General features: G+C 44.9%; 1 protein-coding gene across 7 annotated transcripts in view; it reads right to left on the bottom strand.

Annotated features, from left to right (window-relative positions):
• GTF2I (general transcription factor IIi) overlaps positions 1-27470 on the bottom strand; it is a 151275-nt gene that overhangs the window by 81025 nt on the left and 42780 nt on the right. For all 7 annotated transcript variants that reach the window (XM_077296473.1, XM_077296474.1, XM_077296469.1 and 4 more), the window contains one exon: positions 11217-11400. In XM_077296473.1, coding sequence (XP_077152588.1) covers positions 11217-11400 — 184 coding nt within the window. The remainder of the gene's footprint in view (positions 1-11216; positions 11401-27470) is intronic.

Genomic DNA, 27470 nt, shown 5'->3' with positions numbered 1-27470 from the left:
GTCATGGCGTTTGTGGATTCAGGCGCCGCCTTGAACTTAATGGATTTTGAGTTTGCCAGGCGTTGTGGTTTTCCCTTGCAGCCTTTGCAGAACCCTATTCCTGTAAGGGGGATTGATGCTACACCTTTGGCTAAAAATAAGCCTCAGTTTTGGACACAGGTGACCACGCACATGGCGCCAGCCCATCAGGAAGATTGTCGATTTCTGGTGTTGCATAATTTGTATGATGTTATCGTGCTGGGTTTTCCGTGGTTGCAGGTACATAATCCTGTGTTGGATTGGAAGTCTATGTCTGTGACTAGTTGGGGTTGTCAGGGGGTTCATAATGATGTTCCTTTGATGTCAATCTCCTCTTCTTCCTCTTCTGAAATTCCAGAGTTTTTGTCTGATTTTCAGGATGTATTCGATGAGCCCAAGTCCAGTTCCCTTCCACCGCACAGGGACTGTGATTGTGCTATTGACTTGATTCCAGGCAGTAAGTTTCCTAAGGGCCAACTTTTCAACCTGTCTGTGCCTGAACATACCGCCATGCGGAGTCATGTTAAGGAGTCTTTGGAGAAAGGGCATATTCGGCCATCTTCTTCACCGTTGGGAGCGGGATTTTTTTTTGTTGCTAAGAAGGATGGCTCCTTGAGACCTTGTATTGATTATCGCCTCTTGAATAAGATCACGGTCAAGTTTCAATACCCTTTACCTTTGCTTTCTGATTTGTTTGCTAGGATTAAGGGGGCTAGTTGGTTTACTAAGATTGACCTTCGGGGGGCATATAATCTTGTTCGTATTAAACAGGGTGATGTGGCCTAGCAGGAGATGTGAGAGGACGCGTGTCGGACCTCTCCCGCTGCCTGAACGCTGATCCGGTACTATCAGAGGCGCCGCCGAACGCCACATACCGGTGGAGGAGCTCCGGAGTGTCCGGAGAGTGGAGGGAGCTGACCGCACTGTGCGCACGCAGCAGGATGACAAGAAGGAGGCAGAAAGAAGTCGGGATGGCAGGCTGCACGTGCTCCCAAGATGGCGCCGACAGCGCTGCTGAAGAGGCGGCAAAAGCAAGTGCTGCATACCAGAAGAGGCTGGAGGTTATCGCCAGGTTGGAGCAGTTTGCGAGGACAGAGGAGGCAGGACGGATGATGCAGGGAGCCGCTGGAAAGGTGACAGAAGAAGAGGGGATTTCAGGGGAGCAGGTGGGGATGAGGTCTGGGGCACAGGCAGAGGGGATGGTGAGTGGATCCCCTATAGCACCTATTAATACACCAAATGTGAGAAAATTTCCATTGAACGATGTAGCTGAGCTGACTCCAGAATATGTCTCACAAATGGAGACTGGCAGTGCTGATGGGACTGGGGAGCCAACCCTGAAGGATATATTTTCTGCAGTATTATTCTGCAAAACTTCATTGACAACCCTAACTGTTCAGGTGGACGACCTTAAAGGGGAAGTTGCCTCTTTTCGCACAGCTATGCATAAAATGGAGGGGAGAGTTGAAATGTTGGAGGAACGTGTGGGAGGCGTGGAAGATCAGATTGCTGAAATGGCAAAGAGAGAGAAAAAATATGTCCAGCGCATTGCGGAGTTAGAGTTTAAAACTGATGATTTGGAGAATCGGTCGCGCAGGAACAACTTGAGAATTATTGGTGTACCTGAAAAGGCAGAAGGAAATAACCCCACTGAGTTCATAGAGACATGGCTGAAAACTAAGGTTGGAGGGGACAGTCTCACTAGCCTTTTTGCGGTTGAAAGAGCTCACCGGGTGCCGACTAGACCTCTGCCCCCTGGCTCCGCCCCACAGACCTTTCTAGCTAAAATCCTAAATTACAGAGACCGGGATATTCTGTTACGGAAGGCCAGGAATATGGAGGAATTGACTATTGACGGCAACCGAGTATCTATATATCCTGACTATTCTACAATTGTACAGAAGCTCAGGATGAAGTTTGGAGAGGCTAAAAGATGCTTGCGTGAATTAGGACTGGCCTATTCTATGCTGTATCCAGCTAAGTTACGTGTGGTGGCCATGGACAGGGTTCACTTTTTTCAAAATCCTGAGGAAGTGTCACATTGGCTGGACTTGAATGCTAAACGTATTGGAGCAGAAAAGACCCGCTGAAGAGGTTTTAATGCGGTCTTCTGGCTATTGTGATAGATGGGGGAGAGAAAATTGAGTTGATGGTTAATAGTGATCTGTTACTAAAAGAATTTGGGGTATGGTTCTTGTGCGCTAAGGTTGTGTTCGGCGGCGCAACTGTTTATATATCCTGTTTCTAAAGGGCGGCAGGAGGAACGACTGGAAGATAGAGGGGAATCTATTTGTGGTGGTTTTGGCTTTTGAGCCACTGCTGGGATAGCAACAGCGCGTTCCCCTTTCTCATATAGAGAGGGAGTAGGAGTTTATACGTTGATTGTTATAACGTTGTTGGGGGAGAAGTTATTGAGGGAAGGGTCGAGTAGGGTCAGGGGTTATTTTGTAATAATGAGGGGCTGGGGGGGAGGTTTGGGTAGGAGGGCTCAGTTTAGGGGGGTAAAGAAGACCAATGGAAAGAAGAAGAGAAGGTTTAAAATTATGCAAAATGATGGGAGATAGAGTTAACATTTTGAGCTGGAACATTAGAGGATTATCGAATGATACAAAACGTAAGGCTATTTTGCAGTATATTGTAAAACAGAGACCCTCGCTGGTGTGCCTTCAAGAAACTCACTTAGTAAAGGAAAAAACGGGTATATTGCATAAAAGATGGGTGAGGAAGGCTTACCATGCGACATTCTCGGCCTATGCTAGGGGAGTGTCAATCCTTGTGCATACAGGCGTACCGTTCGAGGAGGTAGAGGTGGTAATAGATAGTGATGGACAGTATGTATTCCTTGTGTGTAAGGTGTTTGCTAGACTGATATGTGTCGTGTCGGTGTATATTCCTCCACCGTACTCAGGGAAAAAACTACAGGAAATCCTAAATATATCTGGTAGGTGGGGAGGAGTTCCATTACTTATAGGGGATGTTAACAATATCATTGATGATCACTGGGATAGGGGGCAGCATGCTATGTTGAGGAAGGAGGGGAATTTGACAGCATTTGGTAGTTATTTGAAAGAAGTGGCATGGAAAGACTTGTGGAGAGTGCGTAATACTAATACATACTGTTTCTCATGCTATTCAGCGACATACGGCTCTCTATCTCGTATTGACATGGTCCTAGGTAACGAAGAAATGGATAGGTTGGTACAAGAGGTGGATTATCTGCCTAGAATAGTGTCGGATCACAGTCCAGTGGTAGTAACAATTCAAATTGAAGGCCTTGGGGGGATGGCTAAATTGGGTTGGAAGTTGAATCCCTTCTGGTTGCAAATTATTGATATGGGGAAGATCGGGGAAGAGATAAAGGAATTCTTTAAATTTAATGATGGTAGTGCAGCAAAACATGTGGTATGGGACACCATGAAGGCCTATTTGAGGGGTATATTATCTAAAGAGATATCTAGACATAAAACACAAACAAGAGAAGCTGACAAAGTGATATTGGAGGAATTGAAGGCAGCAGAGGCCGCACTTAGTAATTTACGTTCACAGGACACCATGAATCGTATGAAAACGGCTCAGGAGGAGGTAAACAAATTACATCTACGCAAAGCAGAAAGGGCGAGAGCTTTTCAAAGAGAGGCCTTTTACGCGGAAGGAGAGAAGGTGGGTCACCTTCTCTCAGTGGTAACGTCTGCACAAAGGGAGTCGTCACACGTACATGCTCTAGAATTAGAGAATGGTAGTATTGTAACACAGGGGGCCCAAATCTTAGATGGTTTTAAGGGATTCTATAGCAAACTGTATGAATCGCACACCAGGCAGGGAGAAGGTGACATTGACAGATTTCTAGAGGAGGCAAGTTTACCTAGATTAGAAGCTGAGGATAGAGATTGGTTAGATGGGCCGCTTACGGTGGAGGAGTTGGAGGGTGCCTTGAGGTCCATGGCGGGGGGGAAGGCTCCGGGGGCTGACGGTGTCCCTGTTGAGATTTATGGTGTCCTTTCTGAGGAGTTGTTGACCAGATTGTTGGGGGTCTTTGAGGAGTCACTGGAGAGGGGAATATTGCCTGATTCCATGAGGGAGGCCATTAATGTGGTCATCCCTAAACCTGAGAAGAACCCACGACTGCCGGAGTCATATAGACCAATATCACTCCTAACAACAGATGTTAAGATTTTGGCAAAAGCCTTGGCAAACAGACTGACCCGGGTGATAGAAAAGTTGGTCCATTCGGACCAATCGGGCTTTATGCCTAATAAATCCACTGCCATCAACTTGAGAAGGTTATTTCTTAATATGCAGATACCGGCGGAGAATGCTGGGGGGAGGGTTGTGGTCTCCCTCGATGCGCATAAAGCCTTCGATAGTATTGAATGGCAATACCTGTGGTCGGTTCTGAGTCGCTTTGGGTTTGGGCCGGTTTTTGTATCGTGGGTGAGGCTCCTGTACTCGTCTCCAGTGGCTAAAATCAGGGTGAACAATGCACTGTCAGATGGTTTTCAGTTGTTTCGGGGTACGCGTCAGGGATGCCCGCTGTCCCCGTTGCTGTTTGCCCTAGCGGTGGAACCTCTGGCAGCGGCTATCAGAAGGTCTCAGTTGGTAAAAGGGTTTGTGTATGGGACAATGGAGGAAAAAATTGCTCTGTATGCTGACGACTTTCTGCTTTTTCTAGAGGGTCCTGGGGAACCTTTGAGGAATGTAATTTCATTAATTGAAGAATTTGGGCAAATTTCAGGGTTGATTATCAATTGGGACAAATCAAGTGTTTTACAGGTGGATAGAGGAGTGGATTGTACTAGGGAGGTGGAAGAGGGTACAAAATTAAGGGTGGTTTCACAATTTAAATATCTAGGAGTCCAGGTGTCTCTCCCTTTGAATAGATTTGAGGAGCTCAATCTTGAGCCATTAATAACCAAATTACGTGCCAAAATCACAGCGTGGAAAAAGCTGCATTTGTCGGTGGTGGGTAGAGTAAACCTTCTTAAGATGGTTGTGATGCCACAGGTTTTGTATATTTTACATAACTCTCCGGTTTGGATCCCACGAACTAGATTCCGTAGACTTAAATCATTATTTGGAGAGTTAGTATGGGGTGGGAGGTGCCCGAGAATTAGGCAAGAGATACTGCAAAGACCTAAAGACGAGGGGGGACTTGCCCTGCCTAATCCCTGGTTGTATTTTTTGTCGGCGCAGAGCCAACATCTTAGGGGATGGGGGAAAGGGCTTGAGGAAGGCCGGGTCATAACAGTCTGATGTATATTATTGGCATGTGGCCCTTGGGTCAGGGCCTAGAAGCAGGACTATTCAAGAAATTGGGGGCTCGTCTTCACACTATAAATTTAATTCATAAGGTATGGCAGACGCTTAAAAGAATAAGAGGGGTTGAGGGATTCACAGAATTTTCACCTATTTGGGATAACCCTTCCTTTCAAGAATTCAATCATATGGAAGGATTGGGGGAGTGGAGAGAAAAGGGCATTGGGTTGATAAGTCAGTTGATGCAGAATGGGAGCCTTAAGCCTTTTGAGATGCTGCAGCAAGAGTTCCAGTTCCCGGGGTTAAAACTATACCAATACAGACGGGTTCAACACGCATTTCAGGCACAGAAGAGGAGGGGGCCTATAGTGATCCAGAAGGATCTAATGTTGGACTTTATATTAAATAATAATGGAACAAAAGGGGCTATATCCGAAGTATATGGGGATCTGCTACACACATTTCTACTAGATTACCCTATAAAGGCCAGAGGGAAGTGGGAGGCCGAATTGGGGGAAATAGAAGATGATAGGTGGGAATCTATCTTAGAATACGTACCCAGGTTATCAATGAGTGAACCTGGGAGAATGTCACAATTGTATGTGATAAATAGGGCCTATAGGACACCTGATATGTTGTTTAAAGCCGGATTGAAAGACGATTCTGGGTGCCCTAGGTGCTCTCAGTCTCAGGCGGGCATACTACACATGTTATGGCTTTGTCCCAGACTATTTGCGTTCTGGGTTGTTGTGCTGAACCAAATTGGGGTGATCTATGGGTGTTCGATTCCCAGGGATCCGGTGGTTTGTGTACTTGGGTATGTGGAGGAAATCCTGACCGACGAAACTACCAAAATGGCTATAGCTAGATTACTGTTCATTGCGAGAAAGGTGATTGCAAGGTATTGGATTAGGGAGGAACCTCCTACTAGACGGGAGTTTATTGCACAGGCTAATCATATAGTCCAGCTCGAAAAAAGTATATATAATAAAAGGAACAGAATGGGCTTCTTTCAAAAGCTGTGGCAGCCATGGCTGGACGGGAACAATTAAGTGACTGTGGTAAAAAGTTGCATATATTATAATATGTATGTGTTGTATCTTTTCTTTTCTCTTCTTTCCAGGAGTAATGTTTGGGTGGAGTTGGGTCTTCAGAGGGGAGGGGGGAGGGGGGGGGGAGGGAGGTTTCTATTAAATCAAAAACACAAATGTACCCTGTTTATTTGTATGGATACTGATGTCTTGATTTTGCACAATAAAATATCTGATTAAAAACAAAAAAAACAGGGTGATGAATGGAAAACTGCGTTTAATACGCCCGAAGGCCATTTTGAATACCTTGTGATGCCATTCGGGCTCACTAATGCTCCATCGGTTTTTCAATCATTCATGCATGATATCTTCCGGACTTATATTGATAAATTCTTGATTGTATATTTGGACGATATTTTTATTTTTTCCGATGATTGGGAGTCTCATGTGGAACAGGTCAGGATGGTATGTCAGATCCTTCGTGACAATCCTTTGTTTGTGAAGGGGTCTAAGTGCCTCTTTGGGGTGCAGAAGGTTTCTTTTTTGGGCTTCATTTTTTCTCCCTCATCTATGGAGATGGATCCGGTTAAGGTTCAGGCCATTTATGATTGGATTCAACCCACATCCGTGAAGAGCCTTCAGAAATTTTGGGGTTTTGCAAATTTTTATCGCCGTTTCATTGCTAACTTCTCCAGCGTGGTTAAACCCTTGACCGATTTGACGAAGAAAGGCGCTGATGTGGCGAATTGGTCCTCTGCGGCTGTCTCTGACTTTCAGGAGGTTAAACGCCGATTTACTTCTGCTCCGGTGTTGCGCCAACCGGATGTTTCCCTTCCGTTTCAGGTTGAGATTGACGCCTCTGAGATTGGGGCAGGGGCCGTTTCGTCGCAGAGGGATTCTGTGGGTTCCTTGATGAAACCGTGTGCCTTCTTCTCCCGCAAGTTTTCGCTTGCTGAACGCAATTATGATGTCAGCAATCGGGAGTTGTTGGCTATGAAGTGGGCGTTTGAGGAGTGGCGACATTGGCTTGAGGGAGCTAAGCATCGTATTGTGGTCCTGACTGATCATAAGAATCTGATTTACCTCGAGTCTGCCAAACGGTTGAGTCCTAGACAGGCTCGATGGTCCTTGTTTTTTTCCCGTTTTGATTTCGTGGTTTCGTATCTTCCGGGTTCTAAGAATATTAAGGCTGATGCCCTTTCTAGGAGTTTTTTGCCTAATTCTCCTGAGGTCCTTGAACCGGTCGGCATTCTGAAAGAAGGGGTGGTCCTTTCTACCATTTCCCCTGATTTACGGCGGGTTCTTCAGGAATTTCAGGCTGACAGACCTGACCGCTGTCCTGTGGGGAAATTGTTTGTTCCTGACAAATGGACTAGTAGAGTGATTTCTGAGGTTCACTGTTCCGTGTTGGCTGGTCATCCTGGTATTTTTGGTACCAGAGATTTGGTTGGTAGGTCCTTTTGGTGGCCTTCCTTGTCGCGTGATGTGCGTTCTTTTGTGCAGTCCTGTGGGACTTGTGCGCGGGCCAAGCCTTGTTGTTCCCGTGCTAGTGGGTTACTTTTGCCATTGCCGGTCCCTGAGAGGCCCTGGACGCATATTTCTATGGATTTTATTTCTGATCTTCCGGTTTCCCAGAGGATGTCGGTTATCTGGGTTGTTTGTGACCGGTTTTCTAAGATGGTTCATTTGGTGCCTTTGCCTAAATTGCCTTCCTCTTCAGATTTGGTTCCGTTGTTTTTTCAGCATGTGGTTCGTTTGCATGGTATTCCGGAGAATATTGTGTCCGACAGAGGTTCCCAGTTTGTTTCTACGTTTTGGCGGGCCTTTTGTGCTAGGCTGGGCATTGATTTGTCTTTTTCTTCTGCATTTCATTCTCAGACAAATGGCCAGACCGAGCGAACTAATCAGACCTTGGAGACCTATTTGAGATGCTTTGTGTCTGCTGATCAGGATGATTGGGTGGCCTTTTTGCCATTGGCCGAGTTTGCCCTTAATAATCGGGCTAGTTCAGCTACTTTGGTTTCGCCTTTCTTTTGTAATTTTGGTTTTCATCCTCGTTTTTCTTCTGGGCAGGTTGAGCCTTCGGACTGTCCTGGTGTGGATTCTGTGGTTGACAGGTTGCAGCAGATTTGGGCTCATGTGGTGGACAATTTGGTGTTGTCTCAGGAGGAGGCTCAACGTTTTGCTAACCGTCGTCGGTGTGTTGGTTCCCGGCTTCGGGTTGGGGATCTGGTTTGGTTGTCTTCCCGTCATGTTCCTATGAAGGTTTCTTCCCCTAAGTTTAAGCCTCGGTTTATTGGTCCTTATAGGATTTCTGGGATTATTAATCCGGTGTCTTTTCGATTGGCGCTTCCGGCCTCTTTTGCTATCCATAATGTCTTCCATAGATCTTTATTGCGGAAATATGTGGTGCCCGTTGTTCCCTCTGTTGATCCTCCGGCCCCTGTGTTGGTTGATGGGGAGTTGGAGTATGTGGTTGAGAAGATTTTGGATTCTCGTTTTTCGAGGCGGAGGCTTCAGTACTTTGTCAAATGGAAGGGTTATGGCCAGGAGAATAATTCTTTGGTTTTTGCTTCTGATGTCCATGCTGCTGATTTGGTCCGTGCCTTTCATCTGGCTCGTCCTGATCGGCCTGGGGGCGCTGGTGAGGGTTCGGTGACCCCTCCTCAAGGGGGGGGGGGGTACTGTTGTGAATTCTGCTTTTGGGTTCCCTCCGGTGGTGGTAGGTAGTAATGCAGGTCAGGTGTTTCTGCTGATTGCAGTTCTGACTGGGGTATTTAGGTGTGCAGGATCCATTAGTCCTTGCCAGTTGTCAATTGTTGTTGTGTTTGGAGGTGTTGGACCTCTGCCTGGTTCCTCCTGCCTTTCTGCCAAATCAGCAAAGATAAGTGTCTGGTTTTTTTTCTGTGGCACACATGCTGTGTGCTTCATGGTTCAGTGCTATTCTTTTGTGTTTTCTTGTCCAGCTTAGATTGTCAGTATTTTCTCGGTCTTGTTGGATTCTCTGGGGTTGCAGATATTCATTCCACGTCTTTAGTTAGATCGTGGAATTTTTTGTATTATCTGCTGTGGATATTTTTTGAAGGGTTTTAATACTGACCGCCTAGTATTCTGTCCTATCCTTTCCTATTTAGAGTGGCCTCTTTTGCTAAATCATGTTTTCTGCCTGCGTGTGTCTTTTCTTCTCCTACTCACAGTCAATATTCGTGGGGGCTGCCTATCCTTTGGGGTTCTGCTCTGAGGCAAGGTAGTATTCCTATTTCCATCTATAGGGGTATTTAGTCCTCCGGCTGTGTCGAGGTGTCTAGGGTTTGTTAGGCACACCCCACGGCTACTTCTAGTTGCGGTGTTAGTTCAGGATCTGCGGTCAGTAGGGTTGAGCGAAACGGGTCGTTCATTTTCATAAGTCGCCGACTTTTGGCAAAGTCGGCGTCTCATGAAACCCGATCCGATCCCAGTGTGGGTCGGCCACGTGGAACGCGAACTTGGCGCCAAAGTCGCGTTTCGAATGACGCCTTCCCCGCCATTTTTTTCAGCCAATTAATTGTGGGCAGCGTGATGACATAGGTTCCGGCTCCTTCGGCATCATAGTGCTATGTTACGTTTTCGGACGTAGTAATTTCCGGAGTCAAAAAAATAACATATGCCTTGCACGGAGGAGAGAGGAGAGAGAGAGAGAGAGAGAGAGAGAGAGAGAGAGAGAGAGAGAGAGAGGGAGGGAGGGAGGGAGAGAGAGAGAGAGAGAGAGAGAGAGAGAGAGAGAGAGAGAGAGAGAGAGAGAGAGAGAGAGAGAGAGAGAGAGAGATAAAAAAATAATTTCATTGACATACATTGGGTTTCGTGTTCCGGGTCCGGAACCCGACTTTACAGTAGAATCGGCCGATTCCATACGATCCGACATCCGAGAAGGTCGGGTTTCACAAAACCCACCTCGATCCTAAAAAAGCTAAGGTCGCTCAACCCTAGCGGTCAGTATAGTTTCCACCAGAGAAAGTTTCATGCGGCTCCAAGGTCACCGGATCATAACAGTTAACGCACGTGACTGCGTTTATGTAATTTTGATGTCCGTTCGTAACATATTCCGCACTTTACAGTTTTGCACACATTATCATCACTGTCCCCGATGGGGCTCACAATCTAAATTCCCTATCAGTATGTCTTTGGAATGTGGGAGGAAACCGGAGTACCCGGAGGAAACCCACGCAAACACGGAGAGAACATACAAACTCTTTGCAGATGTTGTCCTGGGTGGGATTAGAACCCAGGACTCCAGCGCTGCAGGGCTGCAGTGCTAACCACTGCGCCACCGTGCTGCCCCGCTAGTATTAATGCAAGATTATACAGTTCATTCATTCCAGGGTGATGACACCAGTTTCTGTTAATAACACATTACATGGACAATCTCCATACATGACTTGTATTAAGGTGGTCCATTGTGCCAGACTATAAACAGCATGAATCATTCAGGTCCCTTCACTTTATGCACTCTACTCCATTTCTCAAACATCCATGCAATAGACCTTCTGGGTAGACCTGTCACTTAATGCACAGGATGGGGAGAAGCCTGTTGCACTTGTCACTTGAGTAGCATCACTAACTGTCCAGTAAACCTGCTGCCATATGGTTTTTCCTTCAGATTATCAGCTGAAGTCATTGTTAAAGTTGGATTAATTCGATATCATTCTAATGTAAATGGAGGCTTAAGACTTATGATGATGGACGCTGTGTTTAGATCACAGCAAGGCAGTATATTTGTATAGAAAGCACTGATGATGAGCTGTGTACATAGATATTAACATATGCAGTTCTCAAATAACTACTTTTGGGACTATTATTAAGCCCATTCTAATGGCCCTTATGTTAAAAGTGAACTTTTTGTTTAATCAAGTGTAATCAATATAGTACATCACTTACCTTTTTATCATAAATTTGATGCGGCTGCCAACCTGAATAATCTTTTCAAGTCTAGGAATGCCATACCAGGATGGGCTTCTAAAGGGGATATTATCTGGCAGCCCCTCCACACACAGATCTATAGGATTTGCTTCAAACTTTTGGTAAGGTACAGGCATCGGTTCTGCCTTTCCCAAAGCTTCAGCTAAAGCAGAAAGAAAATATTGTCAAATGTCACGGAAACCAGTTCTATGCAATTTTATCTTAACCCATGCTTTACTTATCTCAGCGTTGAAAGGTCTGATAAAATTTTAGATTCAAGAGGGATGTAAAAAACATAACTGAAAGAATTCTTCGGCAATAACTTCACAGCTGGCCTGATCTTTATTCTACTGTCCCACCAACGCCATCCCCAGCCCCAGCAGACAATCACAATATTGGGGGCTAGCATCTTCCTATTGACCTCTTTCAGCAGAATAATGTGCCCTGCCACCCTGTAAAAATCGTTTGAGAAACGTAAGGCTGTGTGATCACATTGTGTTTTTGTGACATTTTTTCCGCATAGTTTTGTCACACAACCTGAAGTGTTTTCCTGATGCCTGCAAAGAGAATGATATCCTGAAGTCTAATGCCCACGTTACTTATTTTTGACTTGCAGATTTAAATCTACAGCATGTACATTTTTTCAGCGTTTATGTTTTCATCCATACTAATGAGTGTGGAAACATCTGCAAGAAAAATGTATGTAAAAACGAGTCAAAAACTTATAAAAAAGCTCATATTTTTAACTGCGTTTTTCCTGCCAAATGATGCAGAAAATCTGCATAAATTTCTGTTCCAAATACTTAACGTGTGCACATATCCTAAGGCCATGGGCACATATTGAGTATTTGGTCAGTATTTTACATTAGCATTTGTAAGCCAAAACCAGGAGTGGAACAGTCAGAGGAAAAGTATAATAGAAACATATGCATCACTTCTGTATTTATCACCCACTCCTGGTTTTGGCTTACAAATACTGCGGTAAAAAAAACTGACCAACTACTCAACATGTGCACGTGGCCTCATCGAGTAACTGTGGGATGATCTGCAAAAGCCAAGTCCAATCCATTTAGACCCCACCGTGCAATTTACAAAACTTAAAGGATTTACAGCTAAAGAAGAGGACCTACAATATAGAATAACTAAACCCTTTTTTCTTATAATTTTGCCCAGAATAAAAAGTTATGAAACTTTGCAAATCACTATTAGGGGATTTGTCTTCATTCCCGCACAAAAACTAATATAAGTGACTTCCAAACACTTGCCTTACCCCAGTCTATTTGCCTACCTTTAGCTGCATTGCTATCAGAACACAGAATCATTGAATGTTAGAGTTGAATGGAATATCAAGGGTCATCATGTCCAACCTCCTGCTCAGTGCAGGATTCAGTAAACCATCTCAGACAGATGTCTGTCCAGTCTCTGTTTAAAGACTTCTATTGAAGGAGAACTCACCACCTCTCGTGGCAGCCTGTTCCACTCATTGATCTCCCTCACTGTCAAAAAGTTGTTTCTAATATCTAATCTGTATCTTCTCCGTTAGTTTTATTCCATTGCTTCTTGTGTTTCCATGTGTAAATGAGAATAAGAATGATCCCTCTACACTGTGACAGCCCTTCAGATATTTGTAGACAGCTATTAAGTCTCCTCTTAGCCTTCTTTTTTGCAAGCTAAACTATAGTTTGTTCAAGTTTTTCAATGTCTTTTTTAAAATGAGCAAAAAGGAAAGGAAAAAGTTCTAGCTCCAGGCGTCTCTTCATAAAATCTTCAGTACTTTATTCTCATGTCAACAAAAAAACATCATGTGGAACGCCTGACGCGTTTCGAACAAAGTTCTTAGTCATAGGCATATGAACAATACATAAAACATCCTTATATACCCATTCCATTAAGTAAAACCATGTACACCTGTTGCTTGACATGATTGGTTTACATTCCTTACAAAATCAAATGTGAGACAGCCGACCAGAAATCACGACGCCTACTCAGATTATCGCCTCCTTATCCACACAAAATAAGTTTGTGAGAGATATCCCTACTGACTCAATATAACAACTCTGTGGATTAGCCTGTGTGTTGTGCATCACAGCTGAGCATCTGCTACAATAATATCCAATACAACCTGAATATGATATATGTCACGGCTGAGCATCTGGTACAATGACATCCATTGCAGTCTATTTGTGCTGTGTATCACAGCTGAGCATATACTACAATAACATCTAGTACACTCTGTGTATGTTAGAGTTCACAGCTGAGCATCCGTTACAATATCACCCAATGCAGCCCATGTGTTATGATCCTTAGAGGCTGAGGATCACGAATAGACCAGCAAGTGAATAAACTAAGGACAAGCTCTAGGGAGATGGTAACTGGACTGATCGCAAATTTGAACCTATCCAAAACAACTAGAGGTAGCCGGTGAACGTGCCTAAAAAATTCCTAGACGTCTCGAGCCAGCCTGAGGAACTAGCTACCCCTAAAGAGAAAGAAAGACCTCGCTTGCCTCCAGAGAAATAATCCCCAAAGATATAGAAGCCCCCAACAAATATTAACGGTGAAGTAAGAAGAAGGCACATACGTAGGGATGAAATCAGATTCAGCAAAAGAGGCCCACTAGTACTAGAAAGCAGAAAATAGAGCAGGGGCCTATGCGATCAATAAAAAACCCTTACAAAATATCCATCCTGAGATTACAAGAACCCACGCACCAACTAATGGTGTGTGGGGAGAAACTCAGTCCACTAGAGCATCCAGCAAGCGAGGAAATCACATTTTAGCAAGCTGGACAAGAAAACATGATAAACACTGCTGATCAAAAAATGAGCAAACAAAACTTAGCTTTGTCCTGGATGGACTGGGAGCAAGGTAGTCAGAAGGAATCTGAGTAGCACTGATTACATTGACAGCCGGCAACAAGAGGAAGTAAAACAGAGCTATATAGGAACCTCCCAGAGGATAACGAACCAGCTGATAGCCAGAGACCAGCAGGATAACAAACAAAGCCACCAGGGGGAGCCCAAAGCAAAAGTCACACCATACCACCAGTGAACACAAGAGGGAGCCCGAAAACAGAGTTCACAACAGTACCCCCCCCCTTAAGGAGGGGTCACCGAACCCTCATGAAAACCCCCAGGGCGATCAGGATGAGCCACATGGAAGGCAGGAACCAAATCGGCCGCATGAACATCAGAGGCGACAACCCAAGAATTATCCTCCTGACCATAGCCCTTCCACTTGACCAAATACTGGAGCCTCCGTCTAGAAACACGAGAATCCAAGATCTTCTCCACCACGTATTCCAATTCTCCCTCAACCAGCACCGGGGCAGGAGGCTCAACCGGAGGAACCACAGGTACCACATACCTCCGCAACAACGAGCGATGGAACACATTATGAATAGCAAATGATGCCGGGAGGTCCAGACGGAATGACACAGGGCCAAGGACTTCCAGAATCTTATAAGGACCGATAAACCGAGGCTTGAACTTAGGAGAGGAGACCTTCATAGGAACGAAGCGAGAAGACAACCACACCAAGTCCCCAATGCGAAGTCGGGGACCCACACAGCGACGGCGGTTGGCAAAGAGCTGAGCCTTCTCTTGTGACAACTTCAAATTGTCCACCACATGATTCCAAATCTGATGCAACCTATCCACCACAACATCCACTCCAGGACAGTCAGAAGGCTCCACCTGACCCGAGGAAAAACGAGGATGAAACCCCGAATTGCAAAAAAAAGGAGAAACCAAAGTAGCAGAACTAGCCCGATTATTAAGGGCAAACTCGGCCAAGGGTAAAAAAGTAACCCAGTCGTCCTGGTCAGCAGAAACAAAACATCTTAAATAAGTCTCCAAGGTCTGATTAGTTCGCTCGGTTTGGCCATTCGTCTGAGGATGGAAGGCCGACGAAAAAGACAATTCAATGCCCAACTTAGCACAAAAGGTCCGCCAAAATCTAGACACAAACCGGGATCCTCTGTCAGAAACAATGTTCTCAGGAATCCCGTGCAAACGAACCACATTTTGAAAAAACAGTGGAACCAACTCGGAGGAGGAAGGCAACTTAGGCAAGGGCACCAAATGGACCATCTTAGAAAAACGATCACACACCACCCAGATGACAGACATTCTCTGAGAGACAGGGAGATCTGAAATAAAATCCATGGAAATGTGCGTCCAAGGCCTCTTCGGGACAGGCAAAGGTAACAGCAAACCACTGGCACGAGAACAGCAAGGCTTCGCCCGAGCACAAATTCCACAAGACTGCACAAAGGAACGCACATCCCGCGACAAGGAAGGCCACCAAAAAGACCTGGCCACCAAGTCTCTGGTACCAAATATTCCAGGATGGCCCGCCAACACCGAAGAATGAACCTCGGAGATGACTCTGTTGGTCCATCTATCCGGGACAAACAGTCTCTCCGGTGGACAGCGGTCAGGTCTATCCGCCTGAAACTCTTGCAGCACACGTCGCAAATCTGGGGAGATGGCAGACAAAATCACCCCTTCTCTAAGGATACCAGCCGGCTCTGAATCTCCAGGAGAGTCAGGCACAAAACTCCTAGAAAGAGCATCAGCCTTCACATTCTTCGAACCCGGCAGGTACGAGACCATGAAATCAAAACGAGAGAAAAACAATGACCAACGAGCCTGTCTGGGATTCAGCCGCTTGGCCGACTCGAGATAAATCAAATTCTTGTGGTCAGTCAAGACCACCACACGATGTTTAGCTCCCTCAAGCCAATGTCGCCACTCCTCAAATGCCCACTTCATAGCCAACAGCTCCCGATTACCGATATCATAATTCCGCTCGGCAGGCGAAAACTTTCTTGAAAAGAAAGCACATGGCTTCATCACAGAGCCATCGGGGCTTCTCTGCGACAAAACAGCCCCCGCTCCAATCTCGGAAGCATCAACCTCCACCTGGAAGGGAAGTGAGACATCTGGCTGACATAAGACCGGAGCCGAAGAAAACCGACGCTTCAGCTCCCGAAAGGCCTCCACAGCCGCAGAAGACCAATTAGTCACATCAGAACCCTTCTTGGTCAAATCCGTCAAAGGCTTAACAACGCCAGAAAAATTAGCTATGAAGCGACGGTAAAAATTTGCAAAACCCAAGAACTTCTGAAGACTCTCAACCGATGTAGGCTGCGTCCAGTCATGAATAGCCTGAACCTTGACTGGGTCCATCTCAATAGTAGAAGGAGAAAAAATGAAACCCAAAAAAGAAATCTTCTGGACTCCAAAAAGACATTTTGAGCCCTTCACAAATAAAGCATTGTCACGTAGGACCTGAAAGACCATCCTGACCTGCTTAACATGAGACTCCCAATCATCCGAAAAAAACAGAATATCATCCAGATACACAATCATAAACTTATCCAGATATTCACGGAAGATGTCATGCATAAAGGACTGAAAGACTGAAGGAGCATTAGAAAGTCCAAAAGGCATCACCAAGTACTCAAAATGGCCTTCAGGCGTATTAAATGCAGTTTTCCATTCATCACCCTGTTTTATACGCACAAGGTTATACGCACCACGAAGATCTATCTTGGTGAACCAACTAGACCCCCTAATGCGAGCAAACAAATCAGTTAACAATGGCAAAGGATACTGAAATTTGACCGTGATTTTATTCAAAAGGCGATAATCAATACAGGGTCTCAGGGAACCATCCTTTTTAGCCACAAAAAAGAATCCTGCACCAAGAGGGGATGAGGACAGGCGAATATGTCCCTTCTCTAAAGACTCCTTTATATAACTCCGCATCGCAGCATGCTCCGGCACAGATAAATTGAAAAGTCGTCCCTTAGGAAACTTACTACCAGGAATCAAATTTATAGCACAATCACAGTCCCTATGAGGAGGTAGAGAATTGAGTTTGGGCTCCTCAAATACATCCTGGTAGTCTGACAAAAACGTAGGGACTTCAGAAGGAGTGGACGAAGCAATAGACACCACAGGAGCGTCACCATGAATTCCCTGACAACCCCAACTTGACACCGACATAGCTTTCCAATCCAGGACTGGATTATGAGTCTGCAACCATGGTAGACCCAACACGACGACATCATGCAAATTATGCAGTACAAGAAAGCGAATCACCTCCTGATGAACAGGAGTAATGCACATGGTCACTTGTGTCCAGTACTGAGGTCTATTCGTAGCCAATGGTGTAGAATCAATTCCCCTTAGTGGAATAGGGAATTTTAAAGGCTCCAAATCAAAACCACAGCGCCTGGCAAATGACCAATCCATCAGACTCAGGGCGGCACCTGAATCTACAAAAGCATTAACCGGGTAAGATGACAGGGAACAAATCAGGGTAACAGACAAAATGAACTTAGGCTGTAAAGTACCAATGGTGACAGATTTATCAACCTTTTTTTGCGCTTAGAGCATGCTGAGATAACATGAGCTGAGTCACCACAGTAAAAGCACAACCCATTTTGCCGTCTATAATTTTGCCGTTCACTTCTGGTCAGAATTCTGTCACATTGCATAGATTCAGGTGTCTGTTCAGAAGACACCGCCAAATGGTGCACAGGTTTGCGAGGTTCCTCATAGAGCAATCCAAGGGCTAGAAAAAACGCATCTACACTAAGCAATGCAGGATCCCCTGGCGCCAATGCGAAGGCCCAATCTTGGGGGTCACTACGCAAAAAGGAAAAGATAATATTAACTTGCTGAACGGCATCACCAGAGGAACGAGGTTTCAAAGAAAGAAACAACTTACAATTGTTCCTAAAATTCAGGAACCTAGATCTATCTCCAGAAAACAACTCCGGAATAGGTATTCTAGGCTCTGACATAGGACTGTGAACAACAAAATCCTGAATACTTTGAACCCTAGCAGCAAGATGATCCAGACTGGAAGCCAAGCTCTGGACATCCATGTCAGCAGCTGAACTCAGAGCCACACCAAGATTAAGAGGAGGAGAGAAGCTAGCCACAGCAGCTAGACACACGGCAAAAAAAAAAAAATTCCTCAAGGCTTCTTTTCTCCTGCTTCTGCCATGCAATTAACACTTTACTGGCCGGCTGTACTGTTATGATCCTTAGAGGCTGAGGATCATGAATAGACCAGCAAGTGAATAAACTAAGGACAAGCTCTAGGGAGATGGTAACTGGACTGATCGCAAATCTGAACCTATCCAAAACAACTAGAGGTAGCCGGTGAACGTGCCTAAAAAATTCCTAGACGTCTCGAGCCAGCCTGAGGAACTAGCTACCCCTAAAGAGAAAGAAAGACCTCGCTTGCCTCCAGAGAAATAATCCCCAAAGATATAGAAGCCCCCAACAAATATTAACGGTGAAGTAAGAAGAAGGCACATACGTAGGGATGAAATCAGATTCAGCAAAAGAGGCCCACTAGTACTAGAAAGCAGAAAATAGAGCAGGGGTCTATGCGATCAATAAAAAACCCTTACAAAATATCCATCCTGAGATTACAAGAACCCACGCACCAACTAATGGTGTGTGGGGAGAAACTCAGTCCACTAGAGCATCCAGCAAGCGAGGAAATCACATTTTAGCAAGCTGGACAAGAAAACATGATAAACACTGCTGATCAAAAACTGAGCAAACAAAACTTAGCTTTGTCCTGGATGGACTGGGAGCAAGGTAGTCAGAAGGAATCTGAGTAGCACTGATTACATCGACAGCCGGCAACAAGAGGAAGTAAAACAGAGCTATATAGGAACCTCCCAGAGGATAACGAACCAGCTGATAGCCAGAGACCAGCAGGATAACAAACAAAGCCACCAGGGGGAGCCCAAAGCAAAAGTCACACCATACCACCAGTGACCACAAGAGGGAGCCCGAAAACAGAGTTCACAACACCCATGTATGCTGTGTATCATAGCTGAGCCTCCGCCACACTAACATCCAATGTAGCCTATGTATGCTGTGTATCACAGCTATACATCTGCCACAAAATATCCAGCACCATTTGTATATGATGTGCTTGTGTGTGCTATATGTCATAGCTGAGTATCCGCTGCAATGTGTCTGCTGCTAATCACAAAAAAAAATAAATAAATTTTTTACAATAATTATATACACTCGAACTGCCAGCCGCTATTAATAAAAATAGCTAATGTCGCTGCGATAATTTAGCCCTGCAGGGAATCTTGCTCCCAACTCTATTATCCAATAGGCTTCCTTACACCTCAAAGTACGCTCCCAGACCCCACCACAGGCCGGCTTCCCGACCTTCTCTATGCCTTTAACCCTCAAGGAACTTACATCTCCATTATGATTCTCCCGAAAATGTTTGGAAAGTCCCGACAATCCCTGACGGTTGACAGTGCCATCAGGCTTCGCAGCCGTAGTATGTTCTCCAATTCTTTTCTTAAGGAGTCTCACAGTGCACCCTATGTAGTACTTATTGCACACCATGCACGTCGCCATGTAAACAACATGTGTGGTGTTACAATTAATAAATGCCTTAATCAAATATGTCTTGTCGGTCATACCATTACAAAATTCATTTGTTCTCTCCATATGTCTACACAGGGTGCACTTTTTTCCCCTACATTTATAACACCCTTTTTGTGTCAACCATACAGGTCTCTTTTCTGCACTGACAAAAAGACTTGGGGATAAAATATTACCTAAAGTTCTGGCACGCCTGGGGACACAACAATAGCCATTTTTCAAGATTTTGGCCCAAACCGAATCCTGATAGAGAATGGGCAAAAACTTGTGCATCAGTGCGACAATGTTATTATAGTCCACACTATAGGTGGTGGAAAATGTAGGCATATTCTGTGCATTACCTCTGTCTATGCGGTTTTCATCACCAAGTAAGGACTGCCTAGTTCTCTCCTTTACCAAAGAATCCGCCCTTTGGAGCATCCATTTCTTATAACCCCTATTTTTTAACCTCCTTTCAATCCTTTGATTTTCTCTGGTTATTGCCTGTTCTGTGGAACACAGTCTTTGAGCCCGCACCAACTCCCCTATGGGCAAATTTCGCATCACATGTGGAGGATGACAACTTTCCGCATGCAAAACGGAATTGCCACTTATAGGTTTCCTAAATAGGGTGGAGTGAATAATGCCTGACTCTGCATTACCTGTCAGGACAACATCCAGATAGGGAGCCTCTTCCCCATGGACGTCAAAGGTAAATCTAATGTTTGCCCGATTTCTATTTAGATATTCAATAAATTCAGACAACGGAGTGTGGGGGGATACATCGATGGAACCATGCCATGTAATAATGACATCATCTATGTATCTCCCGCACCATACCAGATGCTTCAAATATGGATTTGTTAGATTGTGTACAAACTGTCTTTCCCACTGAGCCATATAAATATTAGCCAAAGAGAGCAAAAAATTTGCCCCCATTGGACAGCCTTGCAACTGTAGATAATATGATGCATTAAACTTGAAGTAATTAGTGACCAGTAAATGCTGGACTGCCATGATAATAAATCTATTTGTATCAGTTGGATACATGCTGGTCTGAGACAAAATATCACTTATGGCTGCCACAGCCAATGTATGCGGGATACAGGAGTAGAGAGAGATAACGTCAAACGTTACCCATGAGTAATCATGCAACCAAGTAACATTTTTGAAGTTGGACAACAAATGTTTTGTGTCCTTAATAAACCCTACCATACGATTTACGGCTGCAATGTCTTATCCACCCATGTAGAAAGTCTCTCATTCTCTCATTCAGACTCCCAATTCCAGCAACAATAGGACGGAGAGGAGGAGGAGATGGAGCTTTGTGCACCTTGGGGAGGGCATGAAACACAGGACATACAGGCTTCTCTACATATAGACATTCCGAAGTCTTTCTAGAAATTGCCCCTAATGCCACTCCCTCCCCAAGAACACAGCGCAACTCCTCTTGCATTCTTGCAGCTGGATCACTAGATAGGGGCGGAAAGTGGCAGTGTCCGACAACATTGACAAAATTTCTTTCTGATATAGAGTCTTGTCTAGCACCACCACTGACCCCCCCTTAAAAGACTGTGTTCCACAGAACAGACACTAACCAGAGAAAACAAAGGATTGAAAGGAGGTTAAAAAATAGGGGTTATAAGAAATGGATGCTCCAAAGGGCGGATTCTTTGGTAAAGGAGAGAACTAGGCAGTCCTTACGTGGTGATGAAAACCACATAGATAGAGGTAATGCACAGAATATACCTACATTTTCCACCACCTATAGTGTGGACTATAATAACATTGTCGCACTGATGCACAAGTTTTTGCCCATTCTCTATCAGGATTCGGTTTTGGCCAAAATCTTGAAAAAAGGCTATCGATGTGTTCCCAGGCGTGCCAGAACTTTAGGTAATATTTTATCCCCAAGTCTTTTTGTCAGTGCAGAAAAGAGACCTGTATGGTTGACACAAAAAGGGTGTTATAAATGTGGGGGAAAAAAGTGCACCCTGTGTAGACATATGGAGAGAACAAATGAATTTTGTAATGGTATGACCGACAAGACATATTTGATTAAGGCATTTATTAATTGTAACACCACACACGTTGTTTACATGGTGACGTGCATGGTGTGCAATAAGTACTACATAGGGTGCACGGTGAGACCCCTTAAGAAAAGAATTGGAGAGCATATTACGGCTGCGAAGCCTGATGCACTGTCAACCGTCGGGGATTGTCGGGACTTTCCAAACATATTTGGGAGACTCACAATGGAGATGTAAGTTCCCTGAGGGTTATGTATTGTTCATATGCCTATGACTAAGAACTTTATTCGAAACGCGTCAGGCGTTTAGGGGCTGCGTCCCCACATGATGCTTTTTCTTGACATGAAAATAAAGTACTGAAGATTTTATGAAGAGATACCTGGTGTTGGAACTTTTTCCTTTCCTTTTTGCTGTTGCTATTGAGTGGTATCCAGCCACTTGTTCCTGGCACCTGTGTTCATTTGGATTCCGGCGACGCACCACTAATCCATTTCCCTGTTCCCTGTATGATGTTGGTTTTTTAAAATGAGGTGTCCAGAACTGGACACAGTATTCCAGAAGAGGCCTGGCCACGTGATCTACACTCTATGCTTGTCTTAATACATCCTAGAACTGTGTTTGCCTTTTTTGCTGCTGCATCACACTGTTAATTCTGTGCAGTCTGTCTATTAGAATACCCAAGTCTTTTTCACACGTGCTGTTGCTTAGTTTTATTCCTCCCATTCTGTAGATGTAGAATCTTGAATTTCTCCCTATTAAATACCATGCTATTAGTTGCTGCCCATTGTTCAAGCTTTTGTAGATCCTTCTGAATCCTTTCACTGTCTTTTCTAGTGTTAGCTATCCCTTCTAGCTTTGCATTATCTGCAAATTTGATTAGTTTCCCTTGAATTACCTTATCTAGATTATTTATGAAAATGTTGAACAACACTTGGGCCAGGACAGAGCCTTGTGTTACCCCACTTGAAACACTCTTCCAATTGAATGTGCAGCCATTTATTACCACTCTTTGACTATGCTCACTGAGTTACTTATGAATCCACCTAACCATAGCCTTGTCAATCCCATACTTTGTCATTTTTTCAATAAGGATAGTACGAGATACTTTATCAAATGCTTTTCTGAAGTCGAGATATACTAAATTTACCACATTTCCCTGATCCACCCAGTCAGTGATTCCATCATAGAAGGAAATTAGATTAGTACTCACTTGGAGTACAGATAATGCCAGTGAAAGGGTCAGGTCAGCTTCTGTGTCTCATTAACTCTGGGAACAACTTGCTGCAGGACATTGCTCAAGCACTCAGCAGAACAGTCAGAGAAAGAAATAAGTGCTGACCCTTTCTGTTGTGAACTGTGTTTCTGGGCTCCCTCTGGTGGTCACTAACGGTATTGTGTTAGGCATGTCTTGTTGCAGGCCTGAGCTCCAGCTGTGTCGTTAAGCAGCGGGTGTTCCCTATTTAAGTCTCCTCTGGACTCAGTCTCTTGCCTGGCATCGTTGTATCCAGACCTATATGGTCTCCTCCGGATTCCTTTCAGTCTTCTCATGCAAGAAAAGCTAAGTCCGTTTTGTATAATTTGGATCGTTTGCATTTTTCAGTGTTTCTGTCCAGCTTGCTTAAAATTTGATTTTCTGGCTCGCTGGAAGCTCTAGGGGGCTGATAGTCTCCCTCCGCACCGTCAGTCGGTGTGGGGGTTCTTGAATGTTCAGTGTGGATGTTTTTGTAGGGTTTTCTGCTGACCGCATAGTCCACTATCTATTTTCTGCCTATCTAGACTAGTGGGCCTCACTTTGCTGAATCTAGTTCATCTCTACGTTTGTGTTTTCCTCTTGCCTCACCGTTATTATTTGTTGGGGGCTTTCTATATCTTTGGGGTTCAATTTCCCTGGAGGCAAGTGAGGTCTTATTTTCCCTCTAGGGGTAGTCAGTTCTCCGGCTGGCTCGAGACGTCTAGAACCAACGTAGGCACGTTCACCGGCTGCTTCTAGTTGTGTGTGTTAGGATCAGGTATGCGGTTAGCCCAGTTTCCACCTCCCTAGAGCAGTATTTATGTTTTTGCTATCTTGCCGGAATATCAGAGATCCTCTACCACTGGGATCATAACAGTATGCCAGGCCAAAAGAAAATGTTTATTGCATCGCAGAAGCGGGATTAAAAAGAAGTTCTGAGTTTTTTGTTTTTTTTGTTGCTGCAGTTTGCCTAGCTTCTTCCATCCCCTTTTTTCTCTGAGTGGCTGGAACTCTGCTGCAGATATGAATGTCCAGACTCTGACTTCTAGTGTGGATCAGCTTGCTGCTAGGGTGCAAAGCATTCAGGATTTTGTTATCCATAGCCCTATGTCTGAACCAAAAATACCTATTCCTGAGCCGTTTTTTGGAGATAGATCTAAGTTCCTGAATTTTAGGAATAATTGCAAATTGTTTCTGTCTCTGAAACCTCGTTCCTCTGGTGATTCCGCTCAGCAAGTTAAGATTGTTATTTCCTTCTTGCGCGGCGACCCTCAAGATTGGGCCTTCTCTCTGGCGCCAGGAGATCCTGCATTGGTGAATGTTGATGCGTTTTTCCTGGCACTTGGTTTGCTTTATGAGGAGCCTAATCTTGAAAATCAGGCTGAAAAGATGTTGCTGGCTATCTCTCAGGATCAGGACGAAGCTGAGGTATATTGTCAAAAATTTCGGAAATGGTCCGTGCTTACTCAATGGAATGAGTGTGCACTGGCCGCAAATTTCAGAAATGGTCTTTCTGAAGCCATTAAAGATGTGATGGTGGGGTTTCCTATCCCTACAGGTCTGAATGATTCAATGGCTCTGGCCATTCAAATTGATCGACGTTTGCGGGAGCGCAAATCTGTTAATCCTTTGGCGGTGCTGTCTGAACGGTCACCTGATTCTATGCAATGTGACAGAATTCTGACCAGAGTCGAGCGACAAAATCATAGACGTCAAAATGGGTTGTGTTTCTACTGTGGTGATTCAACACATGTTATCTCAGCATGCTCTAAACGCTTAAAAAAAATTGTTAATCCTGTCGCCATGGGTACTTTTCAGCCTAAGTTTATTTTGTCTGTGACTTTAATTTGTTCATTATCTTCTTACTCAGTTATGGCTTTTGTGGATTCTGGTGCTGCTTTAAGTCTGATGGATTTGTCGTTTGCCAAGCGCTGCAGTTTTGTCCTGGAGCCTTTGGAAAATCCTATTCCTCTTAGAGGAATTGATTCTACGCCATTGGCAGAGAATAAACCTCAGTATTGGACGCAAGTGACCATGTGCATGACTCCTGTACATCAGGAGGTGATTCGTTTTCTGGTACTGCATAAAATGCATGATGTTGTCGTTTTGGGTCTGCCATGGTTACAGGCCCATAATCCAGTTTTAGATTGGAAAGCTATGACTGTGTCTAGTTGGGGGTGTCAGGGGATTCATTGCGATTCTCCATTGGTGTCTATTGCTTCTTCTACTCCTTCTGAGATCCATGAGTTTTTGTCAGACTTTCAGGATGTATTTAATGAGGCCAGGTCCAGTGCCCTTCCTCCTCATAGGGACTGTGATTGTGCTATAGATTTGATTCCTGGTAGTAAGTTTCCTAAGGGACGACTCTTTAATTTATCTGTGCCAGAGCATGCCGCGATGCGGAGTTATATAAAGGAGTCTTTGGAGAAGGGACATATTCGCCCATCCTCTTCTCCTCTTGGTGCAGGATTCTTTTTTGTGGGCAAGAAAGACGGGTCTTTGAGACCTTGTATAGATTATCGTCTTCTGAATAAGATCACGGTTAAATTTCAGTATCCTTTGCCATTGTTGTCTGATTTATTTGCTCGGATTAAGGGATCCAGTTGGTTCACCAAGATAGATCTTCGTGGTGCGTATAAACTTGTGCGCATAAAGCAGGGAGATGAATGGAAAACGGCATTTAATACGCCCGAGGGTCATTTTGAGTACCTGGTGATGCCTTTTGGATTATCGAATGCCCCTTCTGTGTTTCAGTCCTTCATGCATGACATCTTCCGGAAATATCTGGATAAATTTATGATTATTTATCTGGATGATATTTTGGTTTTTTCTGATGATTGGGAGTCCCATGTGAACCAGGTCAGGATGGTGTTTCAGGTTCTGCGGGAGAATGCTCTATTTGTGAAGGGCTCAAAATGTATCTTTGGGGTACAGAAGGTTTCTTTTTTGGGTTTTATTTTTTCCCCTTCTACTGTGGAGATGGACCCAGTCAAGGTCCGTGCCATTCATGACTGGACTCAGCCCACGTCTGTTAAGAGCCTGCAGAAGTTCTTGGGCTTTGCTAATTTTTACCGTCGTTTTATCGCTAATTTTTCCAGCGTGGTTAAACCTTTGACGGATATGACCAAGAAGGGTTCTGATGTTGCTAATTGGTCTCCTGCGGCCGTGGAGGCCTTTCAGGAGCTGAAGCGTCGGTTTACTTCAGCGCCAGTCTTGTGCCAGCCGGATGTCTCTCTTCCCTTCCAGGTTGAAGTTGATGCTTCTGAGATTGGTGCAGGGGCTGTTTTGTCGCAAAAAAGTTCTGATGGCTCCGTGATGAAGCCATGCGCCTTCTTTTCAAGAAAATTTTCGCCTGCTGAGCGGAACTATGATGTTGGTAATCGGGAGTTGTTGGCTATGAAGTGGGCATTTGAGGAGTGGCGACATTGGCTCGAGGGAGCTAGACATCGTGTGGTGGTCTTGACTGATCATAAAAATCTGATTTATCTCGAGTCTGCCAAGCGCCTGAATCCTAGACAGGCTCGTTGGTCGTTGTTTTTCTCCCGTTTTGACTTTGTGGTCTCGTACCTGCCTGGTTCGAAGAACGTGAAGGCTGATGCACTTTCTAGGAGTTTTGTGCCTGACTCTCCGGGAGTCTCGGAGCCGGCTGGTATTCTCAGAGAGGGAGTGATTTTGTCTGCCATTTCCCCAGATTTGCGACGAGTGCTGCAGAAATTTCAGGCTGATAGGCCTGATCGTTGCCCACCAGAGAGACTGTTTGTCGCTGACAGATGGACCAGCAGAGTTATTTCTGAGGTTCATTCTTCAGTGTTGGCGGGACATCCTGGGATTTTCGGTACCAGAGATTTGGTGGTTAGGTCCTTTTGGTGGCCTTCCTTGTCGCGGGATGTGCGTTCTTTTGTGCAGTCCTGTGGGATTTGTGCTCGGGCTAAGCCTTGCTGTTCTCGTGCCAGCGGGTTGCTTTTGCCCTTGCCTATCCCGAAGAGGCCTTGGACGCACATTTCCATGGATTTCATTTCGGATCTTCCGGTATCTCGGAAGATGTCTGTCATCTGGGTGGTGTGCGATCGTTTTTCTAAAATGGTCCATTTGGTGCCCTTGCCTAAGTTGCCTTCCTCCTCTGATTTGGTCCCTTTGTTCTTTCAGAATGTGGTTCGTTTGCACGGCATCCCTGAGAATATTGTGTCTGACAGAGGATCCCAGTTTGTGTCCAGATTCTGGCGATCCTTTTGTGCTAAGATGGGTATTGATTTGTCTTTTTCGTCGGCTTTTCATCCTCAGACTAATGGCCAGACCGAGCGAACTAATCAGACGTTGGAGACTTATTTGAGATGTTTTGTTTCTGCTGATCAGGACGACTGGGTTACCTTTTTGCCACTGGCCGAGTTTGCCCTTAATAATCGGGCTAGTTCTGCCACTTTGGTTTCACCCTTTTTCTGCAACTCTGGTTTTCATCCTCGTTTCTCCTCGGGCCAGGTTGAACCTTCTGACTGTCCTGGGGTTGATTCTGTGGTGGATAGGTTGCAGCGGATTTGGAACCATGTGGTGG

This window comes from Ranitomeya variabilis, chromosome 3 (genome assembly GCF_051348905.1).
Source record: "Ranitomeya variabilis isolate aRanVar5 chromosome 3, aRanVar5.hap1, whole genome shotgun sequence".
Lineage (NCBI taxonomy): Eukaryota > Metazoa > Chordata > Amphibia > Anura > Dendrobatidae > Ranitomeya > Ranitomeya variabilis.
This window is presented reverse-complemented; position numbering and strand designations above follow the sequence as displayed.